This window comes from Tubulanus polymorphus, chromosome 5, assembly GCF_964204645.1.
Source record: "Tubulanus polymorphus chromosome 5, tnTubPoly1.2, whole genome shotgun sequence".
NCBI classification, from domain to species: Eukaryota; Metazoa; Nemertea; class Palaeonemertea; order Tubulaniformes; family Tubulanidae; genus Tubulanus; species Tubulanus polymorphus.
In genome coordinates, this window is record NC_134029.1 from 15,328,676 (window position 1) to 15,351,566 (window position 22,891).

At 35.2% G+C, this 22,891-nt stretch overlaps 1 protein-coding gene across 1 annotated transcript in view; it reads left to right on the top strand.

The window, feature by feature from the left end:
• LOC141906266 (fibrillin-3-like) overlaps positions 1-22,891 on the top strand; it is a 769,611-nt gene that overhangs the window by 259,658 nt on the left and 487,062 nt on the right. The window contains exons 17-21 of the mRNA XM_074795508.1: positions 3,156-3,377; positions 3,547-3,672; positions 15,005-15,130; positions 15,221-15,355; positions 15,432-15,593. Coding sequence (XP_074651609.1) covers positions 3,156-3,377; positions 3,547-3,672; positions 15,005-15,130; positions 15,221-15,355; positions 15,432-15,593 — 771 coding nt within the window. The remainder of the gene's footprint in view (positions 1-3,155; positions 3,378-3,546; positions 3,673-15,004; positions 15,131-15,220; positions 15,356-15,431; positions 15,594-22,891) is intronic.

A 22,891-nucleotide genomic window follows, 5' to 3' on the forward strand; every position in this document is an offset into this window, starting at 1 on the left:
CAGTTCATTAGTCGGCTACAGATACCGAGATGTCTACAGATGTTCGACCCCGTCCACCGTGAACTTCATGTGTTCTGTGACGCATCGGAGAAGGCGTTTGGCGCAGTTGCTTACATGAGACTGGTGTCCAATACTGGTGAAGTTCGACTATCATTTATGATGTCCAAGACCAGGGTAGCTGTTGAAAAAGAAGTCAATTGTCAGAATGGAGATGCAAGCTGTGGTCTTAGCTATTAGGCTAGCCAAGAGTCTGAAGGCTGAAGTTACGTTTACTATAAATGAAACCATGTTCTGGAGTGACAGCCTGATCGTTCTGGGTTACATTACCAACGAAAGTCGACGTTTCCATTCGTTCATTGCTAATAGAGTTGCTGAGATTTGTGATGAATCAACTCCCGACCAATGGTCCCATGTTCCAGGTGTACTGAACCCTGCTGATGTCTGCTCTCGAGGTGCGTCTACCTCTGAACTGGCTGCTGATAAAAGATGGCTGAGCGGTCCAGAATTATTGTTGGATCCAAAGGATTAGCCTCACCAAGACGAACATGCGACTCCACTGCAAGAAGACGACCCAGAGGTAAAAAGAGTAGCTTATGATATCGAAGCTATGGTGATCCAAGTCTTACCCGATGCAGCTAGATTCACGTCGTGGATTCGTTATCCGCGTATTGTTGCTTGGGCCAGCCGCTATATCCAGAATCTGAGACGAATCGAAGAAAGCAGAATTATTAGTTCTACGAGATGTCCAAGCCAGAGTTTACCCGTCAGAGGTTGAAGCCCTGCGAGAAAAGAAGCCATTACGAAAAAGCTGTGTCCTCCATTTAACGCCGGTGCTCGATGATGATGGTCTACTCCGTGCAAGAGGGCGCTTAATCAATGCTCCGGTGAATTTTGATGTTAAACATCCGATAATCCTGCCGACTAAATACGATGTCACTAGGTTGGTACTTTTTAATCAGCACTACAAACTATTTGACGCCGGTGTTGAGCATACGCTTAATGAGATACAACAGCTGTATTAGATACCCAAGGCCAGATCAAGAATCCGGAAGCTGATTTATGACTGCAAGCTGTGCAAGAAAAGACGAATAAAGCCAACTCCGCCGTTGATGGCTGATCTTCCGGCCACAAGATTTGAAAGAAGTCATCCCTTCTGTTGTACTGGTATCGATTACTTCGGACCTTTTAGTGTCACGGTAAGCGTTACGGTATCTTGATAACTTGTTTGACCACCAGGACTGTCCACCTAGAAGTTGCTGATACCCTTGATACTGAGAGTTTCCTGTTAGCGCTCAGACGTTTTATTGCAAGAAGAGGAAATCCGATTATCATCTACTCGGACAATGGTACGAACTTCAGGGGAGGCGAGCGAGAGCTTCGAGATTCCTTAACCAAATGGAACCAAGAGCAGATCACCGATGAGTTAACTCAACGTGGTGACCAATGGCGTTTCAACCCACCTGCCGCCAGCCACATGGGTGGCATATGGGAAAGAATGGTGCAGTCTGTAAAACGAGCACTCAAGACTGTCCTTGGTAATCAAACTGTCGGAGAAATTGAGTGTCTGTTGAACAGCCGACCGCTTACCTATGTCAACTCCGACGTAAACGAACCTGAAGCGCTAACTCCGAACCACTTCTTGTTAGGTAGAAGCAGCGTTCATCTACCTCCAGGTGTCTTCACCGACGATGACCTGATAAGACGAAAGAGATGGCGGCAGGCCCAAATGATTTCCGACCATTTCTGGAAGAGATATCCCGACGCTGATTGCGCGTAGCAAATGGAAAGAAGAATCTCGAAACCTTAAAGTAAATGATGTAGTGCTGGTAGTCGATAACAACACTCCTCGTGGTTTGTGGCCGTTGGCTCGTGTAATCAAAACTTTTCCGGAACCTGATGGCAGAATGAGATCCGTGGAAAACCAAGATGGGAACTTATCGAAGACCTTTTACAAAAATATGCGTTCTGCTGGAACACGATGATGATGGTGATATTTCGTTTTGAACATATGAACGTTTGATTTGTCTACCGACTATGAACGTTATTTTCCCTGCTCCGCTTCTGGGGAGGATGTTAAAGCCACATGCCTCGTTGACCATGGTCAGTGTCATTCACAGTCCTGACCACCGTGATCTGATTTTACAATTAGTTTGTACCTGCTGCCCTTAAGGCTTTCAGTGCCTGTCCAGTAATCCGGCACTATTTTAACAATAGAAACTTGTATGTGTAACTTAAATCTGGCTATATAAACCCTGTATACTATGTCACCTCACTTCACTATTTTGGTAGCAATACATAATGCTAGATGTACATTAAAAGTTTGATTGTTTCTTGCTGATGTTTGTTCCTGGCTTATGCTGTCCCGATCGAACATATCAATTTGCGTAGTAACATAACTAACTATTTGCAGTGAATTGCAGACAATACATGAAGCCTTAATGACCGTTTTCTAACACATTTATATAAGGTAATCATAATGTAAGATAATAATGATTTACTGCTTTAGTTGAAATTATGGCCATTTCTGAAATTATGTTACTAATTTGTAGTTAGTGCGGAACGCTTGGGTTTAGAACAAGAATGAGGGGTTGTAGGTAGTTATGATTCACCATATGTTAATTCCGTGTTGTTGAAAATTTCGCGAGAATCGCGCACAAAATACTAGCAATAAATTCCGAATATCATACATATTTTTTGTACCGGTACATAATTTATCCGCTTTAAAGTGCCGATAAACAATTGCATGTTTACGATCAGTATGTCTGGCCGCGATGGCTGTCTGGGACGCGATTTTTAGCAAGAGAGTTTTCGCCATCTTGTTTGCAGTGCGCATGCCCCCCATTCTGGTAAACGCAATCCAATCGTGTGCACTACGCTCGCTGTATCTGCGTTCGCGGCACTCGAAAAAAACGGCATCAAATAGCCTACTGGAACCCGCCAACCTTGGCACCTTTTCCACAATTTTACATCTGCATGATTAAATCATTTTCAGACACCGCACTGAAACACAAAGACACAACTTCAATTAATCACGCTTTAATTTCAAAATGATAACAGCAAACATGTTGATTATAAATCACTTAATATTTCAGAATGTTGCCCAAATACGATACCGTAATGTATTCATTATGTTTAGTAAAATTCTTTTTACCCAGATACACGCAAGGGATATTGCTACCAACGATTCACCAATGGGGAGTGTCTAAATCCTGTTCAAATGTTGGTAACACGTTCTCAATGTTGTTGCTCAATGGGAGCCATGGTAGCAAAAGGTCTTGCCTGGGGAAAACCTCTGTGCAATGCTTGTCCGAAATATGGAACTGTCGAATTTCAAAATGTGTGCGTGAATGGTATGGGAAAAGATTCAAATGGAGAAGGTATGTATATTTCCTTTCTAGCGGTGCAGCTGCCAGGCATGATATTTTCTCTGGTCTCCACAGCTAACGTTAGTCACGAATGAGTGAAGTACTTAGGCCAGAATCCTGCAGATTATCGACTTTGTTGGTATGAATTGATGTTCGATTAACCCTGATATAATCTGTGCAGATGTTAATGAGTGTGTGGTCCAACCTGGCATATGTGTAAATGGCGTTTGCGAAAATAAACTATCTGGATACCGCTGTATATGCAACGCTGGATATGTTGCTGATATTACTGGACGGCTTTGTAACGGTAAGTCTCGAGTAAAGAATATCACCAAAACATAATTCTATAGAGACGTTCCTCCGCCTTACGTTTGAAAATCTTGTATTCGTGAATGTCTCTGTAATTCTCAGTCGAAAGTACCGGTAGATGTGCAGTGAACGGGCTCACATTTTTTGATTTGATTTGATTTATCTCACACAAATAATTAGTACAGAGATTATCACATGGCATAATAGTTATTACAAAATGTATAGTCAGTGTAACAATAATTTATGCGAGGAATTGATGAAAGCCAGTAGGGCTCATACTAGTCCAAAATCCCTCAACACATACACTCGCATTCTCGCACTCATACACACACCACACATTCGTCACCAGAGGCATTCTTAAAGGTATAAATATGAATATAAATGAGACTTGAAGTCAGAACACACAATTATTTTTAGGATTAATTAGACAAGAGCAGACTTCTGAGATTGTTTCGAAATATATTTAAATGGGGATCATTTTTCAATTCAGTTGGTTGATTGTTCCAGTATTTTGCACCTTGAATTTTAATGCTTCTAGATTTAATATTAGATTTTGAAAATTCGATGAAAAGATAATTGATTCTGCGCGTGTCGCGCCAATTAGGCCTCGCACGCCGAAAAATGAAGAAGTCTGCGAAAAGATCAGGTAACAAATTAATAATTTGGCAGAAGGTGAAACTTCCAAGCTGATTTTTTTAAGTATCACATCATTTCAGGATTTTGAGTCTTTTAAAAATTGGCGACGTGTTTTCTAACCAGTCAGAGTGCGTTATAGTACGTATTGCTCTTTTCTGGAGAACAACAAGAGGATTTTAATAGGTATGACCAGCATGTCCCCATATAAAATAAGCCTTTTTACAGTTTCCAGGCGCCATTTTTTTGGGTACCCACCGGGTCCGCATTGTTGAATTTTTTGTCCCTATTTTTCTCCGGTTTAATTTTTTTATTTCGTTCATATCTCTGGATTTGATTAATATAGAAACAAAGTAAAAATATCGATGAACTCGGCTGATAATAAACTTTTTTATGATATCACTCATTTATAAAGTTAATGCAACAATGTGCGCTGGTGAAGTTATAAACATTGATATCGTCTTCCCGATAATTCAACTTGAATTATTGCTCATCCCATTCAAAAGTTCGTAATTCTTACAAATATTAATCTACATTTTTGAAATTTTCAGGACCAATAGCCATCTATATGTGGTCTTATATACCTTTTACCGTTTTCAATTATCTTTATTAGTTTTTTAGTAATTGCGAGTCAAACTTCCAAAACACGTTTTCCCGGGTCCCCTGGGTGCATCTTTATATCAGGAAATTTCACAATTTCACCGGTCCCTACTTTGTTGAAAATCAATTTAGTAAGTAACCATGGAAATAAGGGCACCTAGGTTTTTGAAAAATGGTTATTAAAGATATATATTCTCTAGGATTTGTCAAAATAAACAAAATAACCCAGGTGTTGCTTTAACCAGCTACCTAGGTTCACAACAGATCATTTTGTCCAACGTGTTTCATTCGATTCCAAAACTGCACGTACGGGTATACGATTGCAAATATGAAAGTCAGACATTATGTGGCACATGTATGAGGACCACAGTCTCAATGCTGCGTCGCATTGCCTTCGCAAATTTGCATGGCTACTTACGTGAAGTGGGCTAATACAGACCTTGTGTGATCAAAACTGACTTGGAATTCGTGCCAAATCTCAAAACAACTATCAAACACACGAGATCAATTTTGACAGAAAGTAAACGAAAGTTATGTTCCTTACTAATATATTCCAAAGTTCCAATCTTTCCAACACAATCGACTTAGCCAAATATATTCAAATTCAATTTGAAACACCTTCCAGCTCTTGTCACGTTCAGTAATAAAGATCGAACATCGAACATTCTCAAAAAAGCAAAGCCGATCCAACGGTTTGCAAGCGTCAAGTTTGACACGGCCGTGGCTGCCTCCATTTGTGTGGAGCTGCTGCTGAAAATTCAAAAATTTAAATCGGGTACCGGTATTTAACTGAAGACCGAGTGCTCGCCATTACACCATGGTATTTCTGATGGTTAACTTTTGAGCAACTGGCTCCAGAATCACCTGCCAACGGCCATATTTCATTGATGCAATATACTGTGAAACGATATAATATAGACGGGAGATCAATGAAACTTAAATGCCTGACACTAAGACTTATTTCGACTTTTTTGACTATCTTAGATGATTGGGAGAGGGGTCCAAAAATAAGGACATTTTCCGTGGTTTAAGGCTGTGAGTAGGGTGCCCCTCGGTGTTGAAACAAATACATCCAAAACAATTTAATTTGCAAGAGGATGAGTGTTAGATTTGTAAGTTTTAGGCGATCACTGTCTTGACAAAGATGGTAATCTTAATGGGAAGGAGCAGGGGTCCGGACTACCGACCCTCCAAACCCGTAGTCTGTCCCTGTGTTACTAGAAATATATCTCTATTTACCATTTTTTTCAAATAACTAGGTGCCCTTGTTTCCATAGTTACTGAAAATTTTGATTTTAACAATGTAGGACCGGTTAAATTGGCAAATTTCTTGATATAAATATGCACACATGATACTCTAGAAAACGTGTTTTGGAAGTTTGACTCGCAATTACTTAAAAACTAATAAAGATAATTGAAAACAGTAAAACGTATATAAGACCACATATAGATGGCTATTGGTCCTGAAAATTTCAAAAATGTAGATTAATATTTGTAAGAATTACGAACTTTTGAATGGGATGAGCAATAATTCAAGTTGAATTATCGGGAAGACGATATCAATGTTTATAACTTCACCAGCGCACATTGTTGCATTAACTTTATAAATGAGTGATATCATAAAAAAGTTTGTTTTCAGCCGAGTTCATCGATATTTCTACTTTGTTTCTATCTTTATCAAATCCAGAGATATGAACGAAATAAAAAAATTAAACCGGAGAAAAATAGGGACAAAAAATTCAACAATGCGGACCCGGCGGGTACCCAAAAAAATGGCGCCTGGAAACTGTAAAAAGGCTTATTGGCTTAATCCAAATACGAATGGACAAAACAATGGTAACAATTTTTCAAAATGTCTGGAGATAAATAATTTTTCAACCGGTTAATGATGCCGATAACACGTGAAACTTTTTTTGACGCCTTATAAAACGTTACCATTATGAAACCTAAACAATGTTAACCATTCGGCGTCATTTTACAAACGACAGCCGTAAATCGATGTGCAAAACGTCACAGGTCTATATGTACACAAACAAGCTATCTGGCAAAATATTATTGACATAGATGTAGAATGGCTTCCTGTGATTATATAATGACCTATATTTGAACGTTGAAATGTTATATTGCATTGAATATCATTAGAAGACTTATCGTAATAGTAAAGGATGTATGATTATATCAGAAGCGGCAGGCATAAATAGAAATGATAAGTAAATCGGATTATTCGGTTAAATGGCGGATGTATACACGATGCGGAAGTCTGATATAAAAGTCAGACCCTGACGTGGGCATGCCGGTGGAATGACGAAGCTATCTAAGATGTGTGTAGGGCCGGCGTGGCTTCATCAGCGGCTACAAGCGGTTGATATGAAAATGTGTAAACATATAATTTCAATATTCAAACGTTTTAGAAAATATGTTTGATATTAGGAGTATGCAGGTTTCGTGAGATTAGCAATTTATAATAGCATAGCTGTCATATACGGCTCCGCGTCCTCTGATGGCATGTGTATTAGGTGACATAAGCATGTTATTTTAAGTGACAATGTCTACTTCAACCCACCCAGACTCAAGACTCTAGGATATCGAGTGACAGCCAAACCCGTGGCCCGGGCCCGAGGACCGGGCCGGCTGGCTAGGCCACACGATATGCTCGAAGTCATGATGAAGCAGACATCAGAAGAGCTCTTTCTTCAACCATGGAGGCAATGAAGTTGCAGACCAGCTTAGAGGCATAAGTAAATGAAGTCGGTCGCAAGTTCGCGATCAATTATTGAGAATTTTCAATAAAAAAATTTAAACCACTACTAGAGTCGAAGACCTGTATCATCTACCCGATCGCCAAATCTCATCATTCCCCAAATTTCTTAAAACTTCGATTTCAAATTTGCAATTCCACATTAGCTTAGCCCAGAAATTCTACATTTTTTTCGCAGGCGTCAAATAATTTCCTAAAATTAATTTTCTTGTTTCTAATTAAGATTGATGTGTTCCTTCCTGTTTAAATTTTGATCGAAAATAATGCCTAGAAATTTCGTAGTAACTTTCATAATTAGAGTTACTACAAAAGAAGTTGCTATCGTTAGCAAAAAAATTTAGAATCTAATAATTTAAAAGCATTAGGACAGTTGTTGATGTATACTAGAAATATTATGGGTCCTAGGATGTAACCTTGTGGAACAAGTTTAGTGGACAAGTTTAGATTCCATAATGCTCAAACTTAGATATACGGATATCAAAATTGAAGGTGTCAAATGCCTTTGACAGGTCAATAATTACTCCTGTATCAATACCCGCATCAGGGCACTAGATAAATTATTGGTAATGAGAGATAAGGCGAGTGTAGTTGAGTACTTTTTTCCTGAAACCAAATTGGTGTTGATTAAAGAGATTTTCGAGTTTTTCGAAAAAATAGTTAAGTCTGTTATAAACGATTTTTTTCCAAAATGTTTGATATAGACGGCGATACGGAAATAGGAAGGTAATTACTGAATAGATTATTATTTCCACTTTCATAGATTGGAGTAACATGAGCTATTTTGAGGGCACTGGGCACTTGCCCGGAAGTAAAACAGCAATTGAATATATGACATAGAGGTTTTGAAATTATAGAAATAATCGATTTGAGTAACTTCGTACTTATATTATCAAAGCCGCTTGAAAGTTTTGACTTAAAATTAGAGACAATTAGTTCAATTCCATGAGTACATGTTGGTGAAAGGAAAAAATGTTCACATACATTTTCACCTAAATAATCTTCAAAGTTTTCTTCAGAATCTGGTATTTGAGATTCCAATGACCGCGCAACATTTACAAAATACTCATTGAAACGTTCAGAAATTTCTTGCTAATTTTTTAGAACTTTGTCATGAAGAAGAAACGAATTGATTTCTTTATCCCTGTGGTAATCCACGGCTTATGATCATTTTATTTATCACGTATAGATTTAATTGGAATACTCGTCTCAAAACAATTGTTGATAATCTTGTAAAAGTCCTCGCATGACGCTCCAGGGTCACTAAGCTCCTACACACTTTGCCAATCACTGGCCTGCAAAGAGCGGAATTTTCAGTAGTCCTTGGCTTTATATCCTGAATGAACTTAGTATTACTACTTGTATCATGTCTTTTGAAGATACCGTCAAAACTAGTGAAAATTTGGTAGTGGTTTGATATATCATCTCAGAAAACATCACTGTGAGATTGGCATTTGTCGTTAAAATTGGTCAATATATTGCCAATAACAGTCGATGTAGTGTCTGTTACTCGTGTCGGTAAATTGGTATGCGGGAGAAAAGAATTACTTTTTGCATAGTTAAAAAAAGAATTATTAAGTAAATTATCGCTATATTTACCAAAATCAATATTAAAATCACCTAATAGAATAACACGTAGCTTTTCATTGTCGACTTGGCTTACACGTTGTTTAAAGTCCGATAAAAGTGCAGCTATACTTGTATCGGGTGCACGTTATTCAACACCGATAACAGTTTTCATCCATGATTTACATTGTGGAATCTCTGTGGAAGAGAGATTATAAAGAGAGGGTTAAAACGGAATAGTATTATTAACCAGAATACCAACGTCTTCTCCTTTTTTTATCAAGCCTGCTCTAACGAATCGAAATTTTTCTTGGCACGTCGGATGTTAGAATGAAACACACTAAATAAGTCATAGTAATTACAATTATAGTAAACTATAGTAATAGTAATTACAATTTATCAGGTCTGGGATATCATGCAGAACATGTACATCATTTATTGACTATCACCGATATGAGCCTTTTTGGTTTTTTTCCTGCACTTGGAGGCGTCTGTGATTCAGATCGATCTTTTCTTTTCGTTTTATTCACAGGAGAACTGGAAACTTCAGGGTGGTTTTCAGTAGTATTCGCAGTGATCATCGTTTCGACGTTCTAGGCAACGGTTGTTTTTCCGAGTTCAAATGAATCCCTGAGTTATCTCTTATGTTGTAAAATCTCTCTCTTAAAGCTCCGGAGGCTTTCAGAATGATATCATCATCAATGAATAGGACGTTCTGTTTGGAGCAGAATCGCTCTATGTATGAATTAACTGCAAAGGCAACGGCATTGAATTCCTTCGCAGTATTTGCGTTCTCCTTCTTAGGGAGGATACTTGAAAGTGATGTTTTGCGGAGGGAAAGTTTTCTTGAACGTTGGCAATGGCGAAGGTAATGTTCATTTTGATAGCATCGGTATCGGACTTAGTAACTGAATATATTCGGCGGAGGCCCCAGAATGGTGGATGACATCACTGCTACTATTTGGGTACTGGAGATCTCGCTTGTTCGAATCTCCAATAATAACAACATCAGGCTATTGGTTTCTATCGGATTTTACACTTGTTTGCGTGCTATCAGGTCCTGGGAGATTAGCTTTCTTGTTTAGCTTGGTCATTCAACAACGGGCAATCGCGTTTAAAATGATACGCGGATTTACAGTTGTGACATAAACGATTGCTCGGTCGGCGCGGGCAATTTGAAGAATTGTGATCACATTTCAGACAGAGTTGACATATAGAGTCACAATACAATCTCACTGGAAAGTTTCCACTTTTTGCAAATGTTGACATAACGTTTGCAAGGTTACGAAGCTGGAGATACTAATTGTACCTGTAAATATCTGAGTTCCCTTTATAACACCTTTTTTCATTGATCCGTCCACGTAATCTCCGTATGTCAATAAGATCGCAACGATAAGTTTATAGTCCATTTCAATCGGAGCGTCAACTATTTTAACATTACTGTAATCAACATCCACATTCAATAGAATTAACTTGACGATCCATGATAACGAGTTGAAGCTTTGAAAAACGATTTTTCGTTTCCTTGTCAGTAGTCGTGATTGTACAGTTAGCGTTAGTTAACTGTATCGACAGAATTTTATTCACGTCAATTTTATAATTCGTTAGCGCATTTACTACATCAAAATGTTCTAACTTCAGCTTCCCAAACTGACTCAGGCTGAATTTAACAGAATTCTCTCTTATCAATGACGATTCTTGCACAGTATCCATCGTCTTGCAATCATTTGGGCAACGTTTATTGTGAAAATATAACGAACACGAAATGTGTGCGCCTGACTATAAGTCGCCATATTGAGCAGCGCCGAAAAGCTCCACCGTTTTGAGTTTTAAACAAGTAATCGAAGAATGGATTGGTTTCAAGTAGTGAAGAGAACTTAACTTCACCAACCATTGTTATCGTGGGTGTTGAAATGAATTTTCATGTTAACGTTAGTAAATTTTAACGAGAAGTTAGGTCTACAGCAGGCTCTAACCATCAAATAGCCTAGGCCATGAAACACCGATAGGCTCTGCAGATCACCTGCTTAACCTTATGTTAAAACACACACGAAGTCCACGCAGAAACAACACAACATTCTATCTTTCTTTATACAAACCCATACTTGATAATATCATTTATTTTCTGAAGTGCTTTGAAATACCAAGACTGGTTCGATCAACGAGTTTTACTCGACGGATTTACTTGAAACTTACGTGAGGTTCACCAAATGCATGTACCTTGAGGTAGTTTTCTCGGATTTTTGATAGGGGACCCTGTTCCTACATCAGGGGGAAAAGTCAAAGGCATGGCCTATCTGCGATTAACCGTTTGGGCTCTAGGGGCTCAAAATGGCCCCAAATTTTTTTCAAGGATATGTTTGCTCCTAGCTCCTTGATCGTAAAAGATAGAATTGTAGTTGCAATGTGACGTCAGTAGCCGTTGACAAGACGCTTATATTGATGTATGGTATAGCCATGTAACTCATATGGTTCTCCAGTAGTACCACCTATAAACTAAACGCTGGTTACGCATGTTCATCGATATTGACTAAGCGTATTAAGGGATTTCTATAATAAATGATACACATGTACCTGGTTATTAGATACAACGAACCCCTCACATATTAAGTTCCTATTCTAACCACTTGGGGGCGTAAATTATGAAAACTAATTCTAACATCCGTTTTTCCTTTGTAGTTCAATCATGTTATAGAAATAATTAAACCTGGTGCGAGTACATAAACATACGTAAGATACACTAACCAGCAAAATTATTTCATACCACAGTCACTAAGGAATGAGAAAAATGCAGTATCTTCGTTATCGTCGACTTTATTTTGCCTAAACATGGTAGATTAGTACTTTGCGCGTAGTAGCCTATGTCGGTGAACATATCCACGATATGAGCTGAACCCTAGGTGGCGCTTCTTCAAAACAGCGGAACGTTATGAATTGATTTTGGTGAAATTTTTGCACGCCTCCTTGTACGATATTTTACCCAGCAAGGCAGAAACCCATTATCGTTATATTCATTAGGTTTTCTGCTGTTTTCGCAGAAACCCTATTTTTATTCTACTGATTATTATTATTTGGGTTTTTCCTGCTTTCGCAGAAACCCTTTTGTAATTCTACTGATTATCACCATCAACATCATCACAATCAATATTATCATTGTTATTGTTAGGGTTTCTGCTGCTTTCGCAGAAACTATATGTAATTCAACTATAATAATAATGATAGTAATAGTAATAGTAATAGTAATAGTAATAGTAATAGTAATAGTAATAGTAATAGTAATAGTAATAGTAATAGTAATAGTAATAGTAATAGTAATAGTAATAGTAATAATTATTATTATTATTACCATTATTATTAGTATTATAATTATAATTATTATTATAACTATTATTATTAATATTATTATCATTATTATTTTTCTCTTCATCACAGTGGACCTTACTGAAAGGATACAAAATATAAACTACTGCAACTTACTTTCACTGTCGGCGAAACCACGATGTATCAAAAGTATTAAGCTGCATTGACAAATACTGTACATATTAATCAGAACTCCACTTTTTACTCACTGTGAGCCTCTAAACATCGAAATTTAAGCCCGATTGAAACAGTATCCATCTACGTATGTGTATTGCGTACGTGTCTTTCTCCCACAGTGCGTCACTGTACGTGTGTTTGTATCGGTCTCCCGATATGCATTGATAGAGCCATGTTCTAGATATGGAGTAAACACGTAAGCAGTAGTGGTATTTGTATCGCTTGTACCGTATATGTGCCAAAGAATGAATGAGGTCAGTCATCCCTCGCGTGTGAATGCAACTGAGTAATTTTCATAGCCCTGCCGTCTTGTATACACAAGCATTGGCATCCTTGCAATATCTTCCCTGAATAGAGCTAATGAATCTATACGCGAGAGCCTGGATGACTATATTCAGCTAGCATTACAATATTCCAACACACACATATAGTACAAATCCGCATTGTGGCTCTTTGCCCAGGCTCGATGGGGCATCGATCCCCGTGAGGCCTCTGTTCACGTGGGTCTGGTTATGGGGCCACCGTATCGTGTCACCTGACGCGGTCGATCAACTTTCAGATTTGTTGGTTGAAATCTAAGTTCCATTCACTTTAAGTGGATGCATACCAAAAAGGGTCCGTTGGGTGACTAGTCGGTGGCTCGTCCCTATTACCAGGCCCCCTGGCTGCACTGAAGAGGTTTTGATCGACTAATGATCTGCAACCATTGTTGTATATCACCCTATTTAAAATCCAGTTTCTCGGTGGGTGGTTTGTATTTGCATATCAATGTCAATTGCATATAATTGTATATCCATTTACAACGGTAGGGGGTGATGGTATAAATGAATACTATAATATTGGATAAAATGGTGATATGCGAACGACGTCTTCTTTCTTTCTTTCTTTGTGTGAGTTTTGGCAGAGTAAGTGGGGTCGATTGCACCATCCAGTTCCCGTCACATGTTATTTCCCTTGCCAGCACTCTCATGTCATTTCCATCCCGTTCCTTATATAAGTGTTAGCCACAGGGAAGGTATCACTTAGGACATGACTAGTTCCTAAGTGAAAACTAGCGTCACCTACGGATACATACGAATCACGCATTTGTTTTCGAGAATCCGTGCGTGTAAAGTGGGCGAGTAATCTTGGTGGATGTTGGTTCATAGTTTGGCTAACCTTTGTCCCACCCCACCTTTACCCATCCTACTTTGTATCATGTTTTCTCTTGTGGTATCCCATCATTTTCATCCGGTAACCGGCAAGGTAAACACGACTACTAAGATTATCAGTAGTGTTTCCCATGCCTCTAAGAGACATATACCACATGCTGATGAATGTGCTATGCAGTTAAGACGGTCATATAAGATATACGGGGATAACTATTGTGTCATCATCAGCGCCATGTTCATGTGTCAGATAAACTACGCGATGTGAAAATTCCTTCAAATTTACACTAGATGATTAGCAAAAGAAAAAGATTCATTCACACTTCCATGCGCTCTCTGACACATACAAAAATTTGAAAAGTAACTTACAGCGAAATTCATAGAATTAAGGGTATTTTTACGGTAAAAATGAAAATGGTTATCACGCACGATTTAGAAATTGGGGAAAAATATATAGTTATAAACGAGGATAAAATAAGGGGTCAAATATGTATGAATTCTGGTTTACCTATGTTATGGGTGTTGGTTGGTAGGTAGTCTGCTAGAATTTTGATAAAATGCGGCACAAAATTTAGTGGTAATACTTACAGGGTTGTCTTGCATGATGAAGCAAGTAGAATTGATGCGCGGAGTTCAGGCCGGTAAGCTACGAATGGATGATTAATGTGTTAACTTCTGCGTGTATTCCCGGTTTATTCCCGATCAATTGACCCATTAAAATACCCATATGCTAGTACACTATAGATAAGATTACGATATTTGCAGACATAAACTGATAGTCTGAAGATAGTCAAACACTGAAACTACTTTCGAATGCAGCAAGAAACGTTAATAAATCCCTACCGTCCAACCGTCTTTACCGTAGCAAATGAAATATGATCGAATTGGTCTAAAATCTTTTGATACTGTCGTTTTCAGGTTTTTTATTCTGTATAATATCTGATGTTCTACACTGATACGACTATTGGTTCTGACTGTACTATACCTGGTGGTAGTGCTTGCCCACATGGTTTATAGATACACGGAAACATAGGAAAATGGTATTATATAAATTATCTTTCGTGTCATTAATTGACATAATGTGATTGTAGATATAGATGAATGCTCGGAAAATCCTCGTCTTTGCCTCAATGGACACTGTCAAAATACAGAAGGGTCATTTCAGTGTGACTGTAAGACTGGCTACAAGTTTAATCCTGTGACTAAGATGTGTGACGGTAAGGATTTTAAACGGAAACAGTAAATTCAGTACAATCATTGTGCATTACTTTCTGTCTATAATTCACTTCCTTATCTATATGCAACAGATATAATAGAATGCAGTAGTAATCCAGAGAGGAATCCCTGTCTGAATGGACGCTGCCAAAACACTCCTGGGTCTTATGTATGTAAATGCGATAGGCCTGGTGAGATTTTGGATCCATCCGGTAAATTATGTATCGGTAAGTGATGTCAAATTGTTGTCTCATGCACCACCAAACACACAACTTGTTAATTCATTTTTGTCCTTGTTTACAGATCAACGAAGATCAACCTGCTGGTCCAGGGTCAATAAGGGATCGAACACTTTACGGCCGGTGTGTGAAGGTGCATTGCATACTTCTATGACTAAGTCCGACTGTTGTGCTACTCTAGGTACTGCCTGGGGAAGTCCATGCGCAGAATGTCCAGAAAATATAGGTATGTTTAAAAACATTTTTCCACCTAAGGTTGGACAACTGATCGTGGCCAGCTCCAGATTGAAATTGTGTGTAACGTTCATGCAGATTTCTAGTTTTTATGGTGATATATCAAACGCTCTTTACTTGGGGCTATACTTTGCAATACATAATTCAGTAGATTTCGAAGTAAAATCCGTTCATCCATCTAAGATATATACTATTGAAAACTTAATTTAGCTATGAAATATACATACTTTTTGACTGTTGAAATGAATGTTGATATTTAGAGGCCCACAGTAAGTAAACGTTGATAATGAGATAAATTTAATACACAGAAGTTGTCAACGCGATGTGCGACTATCGATACGTTTTGATTTCACTGGTCCTTCCAAAGTACGAAGCGAAAATGACGAAATGATCATTTTTTCCCACTTGGGACTTTAGTCCCGAGGGGGCTATTGCATTCATTTTCCGCTATCAAGGCCATTCCGTTTTCTTTATGGTCACCAGGGGGCGTTGTAGGACAACTTAGTATTCCCATATTCTATGCAAATTTTGTATCCGTTTTATATGGCTAAATGAAAATTAGTGTTTTTGTTTTGTTTTTTATTTTTAACCCAATTTTTATTTTCATTTTCAAAGAAATATTTCTAAAATATTTTCTGCTAAGAAATATGTATAACAAAGAGTAAACAGGTACAAAACGAAATTAATAGATTATTTCTAGACGCATCAGCCCCACTCTGCGCGATTTTGCCACCGCTCGGGTTTACGCGAAGCAGCAGAACGCAAACATGGCCACACTTCGTATATTCAAAATTTAGAGAATATGTATGAATATCAATTATTCAAGCTTCGAGGCACATTGAAACTATTTACTGGGACATGGCAACGTTAAGGAATGATATTGCCGCAGTAAAGCTTGTGAGGAATTGTCGCGATTGAGTGACCAGCGGTCAAAAACATGTAAATTTGCATAATTACGTAACTTGTTGCAGTGAATTACAGACGAAACATGAAGCCGTTTACAAAAAGATTATAGCAATCGTAAGAAAAATATGAGATAGGACCTAAGTTAACATCCTGGCCATTTCTAAATTTTTGGCTCGCGTTAGCCTAAATCAACGGTCTGGCCGATCGATAATCATTCGTATGCTTAATACACTACGCTCGAAGCAATTTTAGCACACTCAAATGCAATTTCAGTAGCCTGTAATTCCACTACTAATGGCTGAATTGAACAGTTAAGCAAAAATATATTTCGTAATTGGTTTTTTACTTCACACCAGCTTGGCGAGCCACTGGATCATTGGGACTTTATCTATTTTACTAATTTCATTGCATTCACTCCGAAGGTATAACAAGGTATTATCCAGCAAGTGCTGCCATCTCAGCCAATTAAATATCTAAAATGTCATTTGTATTATTTAGTTTTTGGTTTAAAATAGTATAAAATTGATAAAATAACCTTAAATCAGCTCGTACTGTTTCCTTGATGTAAAACATATAGTTATGTAGTATATAAATTCCTACATTCATGTCATTCATACCATTTGCACATAAGTATACATAGGTTTTCTATATTGAAAATACAATATAGTATATACTATATTTTGAAAATTTTATACAGATAGTATTGCAAAATCAGGATAAGAAACCAGAGGATTAGAGGACGACTCCCCTGTATTTTTTCGTAAACAAATGAGAGACAGAAAGACATTCGTGGCATCTATAAATGACAAAATAAGACCACCAAAAAACGATATGAAATTAAAAAATAAGTTGATGTTTCACCAGAAATTGAACATAATATATCAAAATTAGATAAAATAAAAACTAAATATGGGGAAAAACAGCAAATTTAAGTTATTATAATGTAAATACAACACGTGAATTTAGGGTATTTCTACCCGATAAATGGGTTACATTGGATAATGACGAATTAAAAGATTTAAAAGGATTTAAGATAATTTATCTCTGGAAAATGAAGATGGTCATCATGATTAAGAAATTGTAGAATGAATATATTTAAAAACAATTAGATTTATGAAAAAAAGAAAGAAGATTTAAAAACATTTAAAAAAAGGTTATAGAATTTTTTTTTTGCTTTTTACATAAATATTTGCATGATTTTTTTTTCAAGAACCCGAAATGACTTATCTAGACAATTTAATTGCTCCGCATAGATAGATAAAAGTAGTGAAATATTAAATTATAAAAAACAGAAACTTTTTTAAAGAAATTAATTCTTTTTTTCCTTTTTTCTCTAAATAGTAATCCATTTTCTTTATAGTGAATTTTGGTATTTCTTTTGTATCAGTAGTTTTTTTCCGTTTTTTACGGTGTTGGTTTCAGAATTGTTAACAAAATACATCTTGTTCGATTTTTTATACCAATTACATCCAATTAAAATGAGTAAAATTCCAAAACCGGTTGAATAATAAAATATTTATCAAATACCATAGGAGGAGTAGAAATAACATTATTTTCATCTTTATTATTAACATTTCATTATTCATTTTGTTCAACTTTTAAAAAATTCTCTTTGCCTCTTTTGATTTCATTCCTAATTGTCGTCACCATTCGATTTTTTTCTATGTTCTCGGTTTTTTCTTCACAGTTAATTCTTTCATCTCTTTCATTTCGGCCATTTATTATGGCATAACTTTTATTATCAATGTTTGAATATGTTATAACTCCGTTGCTAATAATGTTATAAATCCACCTAATTGGAATGATAATTATCCAATCCATTTATACAATTCAGTCATAACTAAACAATCATTTTTCATATCGGAATATGATTTATCTTCATCTTCGATTGGGAGCATATAATTGAGGAGCATATATAGCGTAACCTTTTACTACATTCACTGATATTGAATCATTAATTCTCGCAGTTCCGTAAGTCTTAAATAATCAAATAATTAGGTTGGATTTCATTATATCTACTAATTCATTAAAAGTTAGATTTATACTTATAAATCATTTTCCAGAAGCTATTAATATTTCTAAGTGATGTTTTGTGCTGGGAAAGTCAGTTGGAGTCTTTAAATTTGAAAAATTGGCTGACAGTGGTCTTGAAAGCCTACATTTTTACAGTCGGACAGAAATTATCGCCGAGTTGTTTGGCAGTGAGTAATTGGGAAAGTAGGCTTTCATACTAGAGGTCGAGCGGTCGAGACACCACTCATCACCACAAGTAATTTTTTTTCCTAATAAATGGGAGATAGAAAAGCATTCTTAGCAACAATTTTAATAACAGAATTAAACCAGCAAAAAAACAATTTGAAATAAAAAAGTTACTTGATGTTACAAAAGAAATTGAACATAAAATATTGAAATTAGAAAAGATAAAAACTAAATATGGAGAGAAAGTATCAGCGAATTTAAGCTACTGTAATGTTAGTACATCGCGAGAATTTAAAGTATTTTTACCTGATAAATGGGTTTCATTGAGTACAGAGGAATTAAAAGATTTAGAAGGATTTAAAATAATCTACCATGGGAAAATGAAGACGGTCATCATGATTTAGAAATTGTTGATTAAATAAAAAATAAAAATAATGAATATCTAGAATCCAAAATGACCTTACTCGTTTTACAAACAACTACAATCATACAGTCAAACATCTGTTACATGTTATTATAAGAGAGTGCTTCATTTGAATATTGATCGATCAAACAGGTGTTGCAATTCAACGTTGTTGTTATAGCAGTTATATAATAAGCACGCAGTACAAACAACACACACAGGACAGGAGGATACATTCTCTCTCGTGATTAAAAGGAATATTTCAATGTTTTTACGGTAAGTTTTAGCAAAACCACCCGACTTGACTCGCAGAGTTTTTAGGGGATAAGCATCCCGTTATTGAGAGGCGCCACGAGATACCTATCCCCAAGCATTTCTACTTACACCCCTGTGACCCACACCTCGCCAATTCTCCTTCAATGGTTGACAGGAAACACATTATATTAAAGGCGCCTAATGCATTTCCTATCACCCCCTTACCCCCGAAAGGAGGATCGAAAGTCGAAACTGAAGGAGAACCACGGAGGGTGGACAAAGGTGCATTTTAGAAATGCCCCTGCAAGCCAAGCCCGGCGGCACTCCAGTGGTCGAATGAATTGCCTTATATACTTAGCTAAAACACCTAAGTAAATGTTGCTGGTGCTAAAAAATGTGAAATTTGAAATTATAAATTATTCCGAATGAAAAGAATATAAGAATTAAAACTGATAAATGATTTATTGATTTTTAACTTAATTATGATATAATTTTTAATCAAATTAGTAATCAATTACCATGTTAATTGATTAACAAATTCAAATTCAAATTCAAATATTCATTTTAGCATCACACCCAGTGCTGCCATCTTTCAATTTAAGAAAAAGCTAATAATAAGAAACGACTGTAATACAATATTCGAGTAAAAACAAAATAAATTAATAAAAATAATGAATATCTAGAATCCGAAATGACTTATCTGGACAATTTAATTGCTCCGCATAGATAGACAAAAGTAGTGAGATATTCAATTATTTTTTTTGCTTTTTTTCTAAAATATTAATCCATTTTTTTTATTGTCAATTTTGGAATTTCAGAAGTATTTTCATTTTTGATAGCAGTTGTTTCAGAATTATAAATATCATGAATTTTATTTGATTTCTTATACCAATTACACCCAATCAAAATGAATACAATTACAAATCCAACTGTAAAATATAGACTTTTATCAAATATTCTATTATTAGAAGGAGTAGAAATAACAATATTTTTACCATTTTTATTACTTATTTTTTCTTTTACAGCTTTTTTATATTCTTGTATTTAATTCCTAATTGCCGAGACCATTCAATTTGTTTCTGAGTTCTCGGGTTTTTCTTCACAGTTAATTCCTTCACTTCTTCCACCTCGCTCATTTATTATAGAAATATTTTTACTTTCAATATTTGAAAATGTTATAACCCCAGTTGATAATAATGTCATAAATCCGCCTAATTGAAATGATAAATATCCAATCCATTTATCTAATTCAGTCATAACTAAATAATCATTTTTTAAATCGGAATATAATTTATTTTCATCTTCAATTGGTAATATATAATTACATAATTTACTATAACCTTTAACTACATTTTCTGATAACGCGCTATTAATTCTAGCTGTTCTCGCGGCTTCATAAATCTTAAATAATCTAATAATTTCATCTGATTTCATTGTATCTAATTCATTATAAGTTAAATTTTTACCGATAAAATTTTTTACATTTTCCAGATGCTATTAATATTTCTAATTGATGTTTACAATAAAGATAATATTCATAATTATTATTTGTTGTAACATTATTTAAAGCACCATCATCTGGAGTTAATTTTGTTTCTGTTATTCCTAAATCATCTAAAGTTTTTTCAATTGGAACATCACCATTTTTAGATTTTATTTTCTTTTCACCTACCATTTATATAACAAAAAAATTATTTGTGATGTTGCAACTTGAATGTAACTAGAATTCAACTAGATTAACAAGCTAGTTGAAATATTGTTGTTTTTGTTTATTTCTTGTTAAATCTAGTTGATTTTTGTTCCAACTACTAACAACTAGAATTCAACTAGAATGTAACTAGAATTAAACTAGATTAGCAAACTAGTTAAAATATTGTTAAATCTAGTTGATTTTTGTTCCAACTACCAATAACTAGAATTCAACTAGAATGTAACTAGAATTCAACTAGATTAACAAGCTAGTTGAATTTAAATAAATTCATATTTAAATGGGTGTTGTAATCTAAATAGTAATTTTGATCATTTAATATTTTTCAACTTATCCATAGATTCATTATGTAAATCATGTGGAATAATATCATTTTCCTCAAGTGCATTTTTCATCGATTTTCTGTCTTTATTGTAGAATAAAACTAGAAATCTAATGTTTTCTCTAAAGTCTTTAACAATTGAATTATATTTTTGATTTAAAACCCAAGTTGTTATCCCAAAATGTCTCCCAGAGAAAGCTAAATAACATTACTCACTTTCTCTAACTTTTAAAATCATGTAAATTTGCGCTATCATCTACAATGAATAATGTATTTGATCCTTTATAAATATCAATTGCTATTTTTATACAATTATCTAAATTTTCTTTTACTGTTTTAGGATCTAATATAATAAATTTATTATTTCTAGTAATATTTCTGTCATAAGTTTGATTAAATTCATATGTTGGACAAAATATTATCAAAATAGTTTTCATAAACAGTTTCTAATAAATTTAATATAAAATAAGTTTTTCCACAATTTGTTACGCCAGAAATTAACATATAATGAGGCTCAAATATAAAAATACCCATCAACTTCTTCACCATTTAAATCTTCTAATTTATAGACATATGGTTTTGTTGTTATTACCTTTTTTATTTTATATATTTCTCTAGTAAAATTTCGATCGTATCCTTTGTCAAATATCTTTTTATACTTAGAAATTCTAACATTTTGACCAACTTTAAATTTAGGTTCACCAAAATCATCTACAAGAAATGCTCCATATAAATTATTCCAAACAATTTCAGCATTTTCAGGTTTTCTAGCATTAATAGGTTTCATTCCAATAGAAGAATGATAAGAATTATTATATCCTTCTATCAATTTTGGTAAAACATCAATCCATTTAAAAGTATTATTTGCTGTAAAATATTTCCACATTCTTGTTCTTAATGTTCTATTAAATCGTTCAACAACTGCTGCTTTTTTATACGATTTTGTTGAAAAATGTTATGATTGTCCAAGAGTTCATGAACAAGTGAATTATCAAACTCTTTTCCATCATCAAATTGTATTTTTTCTGGTTTTAGTTTATCATCCGAAAGAAATTTTCTTAAAAAATTTGATGTTTGTACAGCCTCTTTTCTATCAAGTGGGAAACTCCATACATAACGACTAAAAATATCAATTATATTCAATATCCACCAATAATCATCATTATCTTTCTTAACATTTTTCATATCAATTAAATCTCCTTGCCACTGTTGATCTACATAACTTACCATAGTTTTACGAGTTTTATATTTTCTAACAATTTTTTTATGTGTTGTGTATGTTGGTTGTTCTAACATAAATTCATTTATATCTTTATATTTAACTAAATTTTGTGGGATTATCTTATCTAATTTATCTTGTTTTACTTGACGCCATATATTTTTGGTAGAAGAATAAGCAACCGAACTCTCAGGGTTGTAATATAAATTTCTTAAATATTGTTCTTTAGTATTAGGAGTTCTTTTACCGCCCATTTATATATCGTTAATTTTAACTTT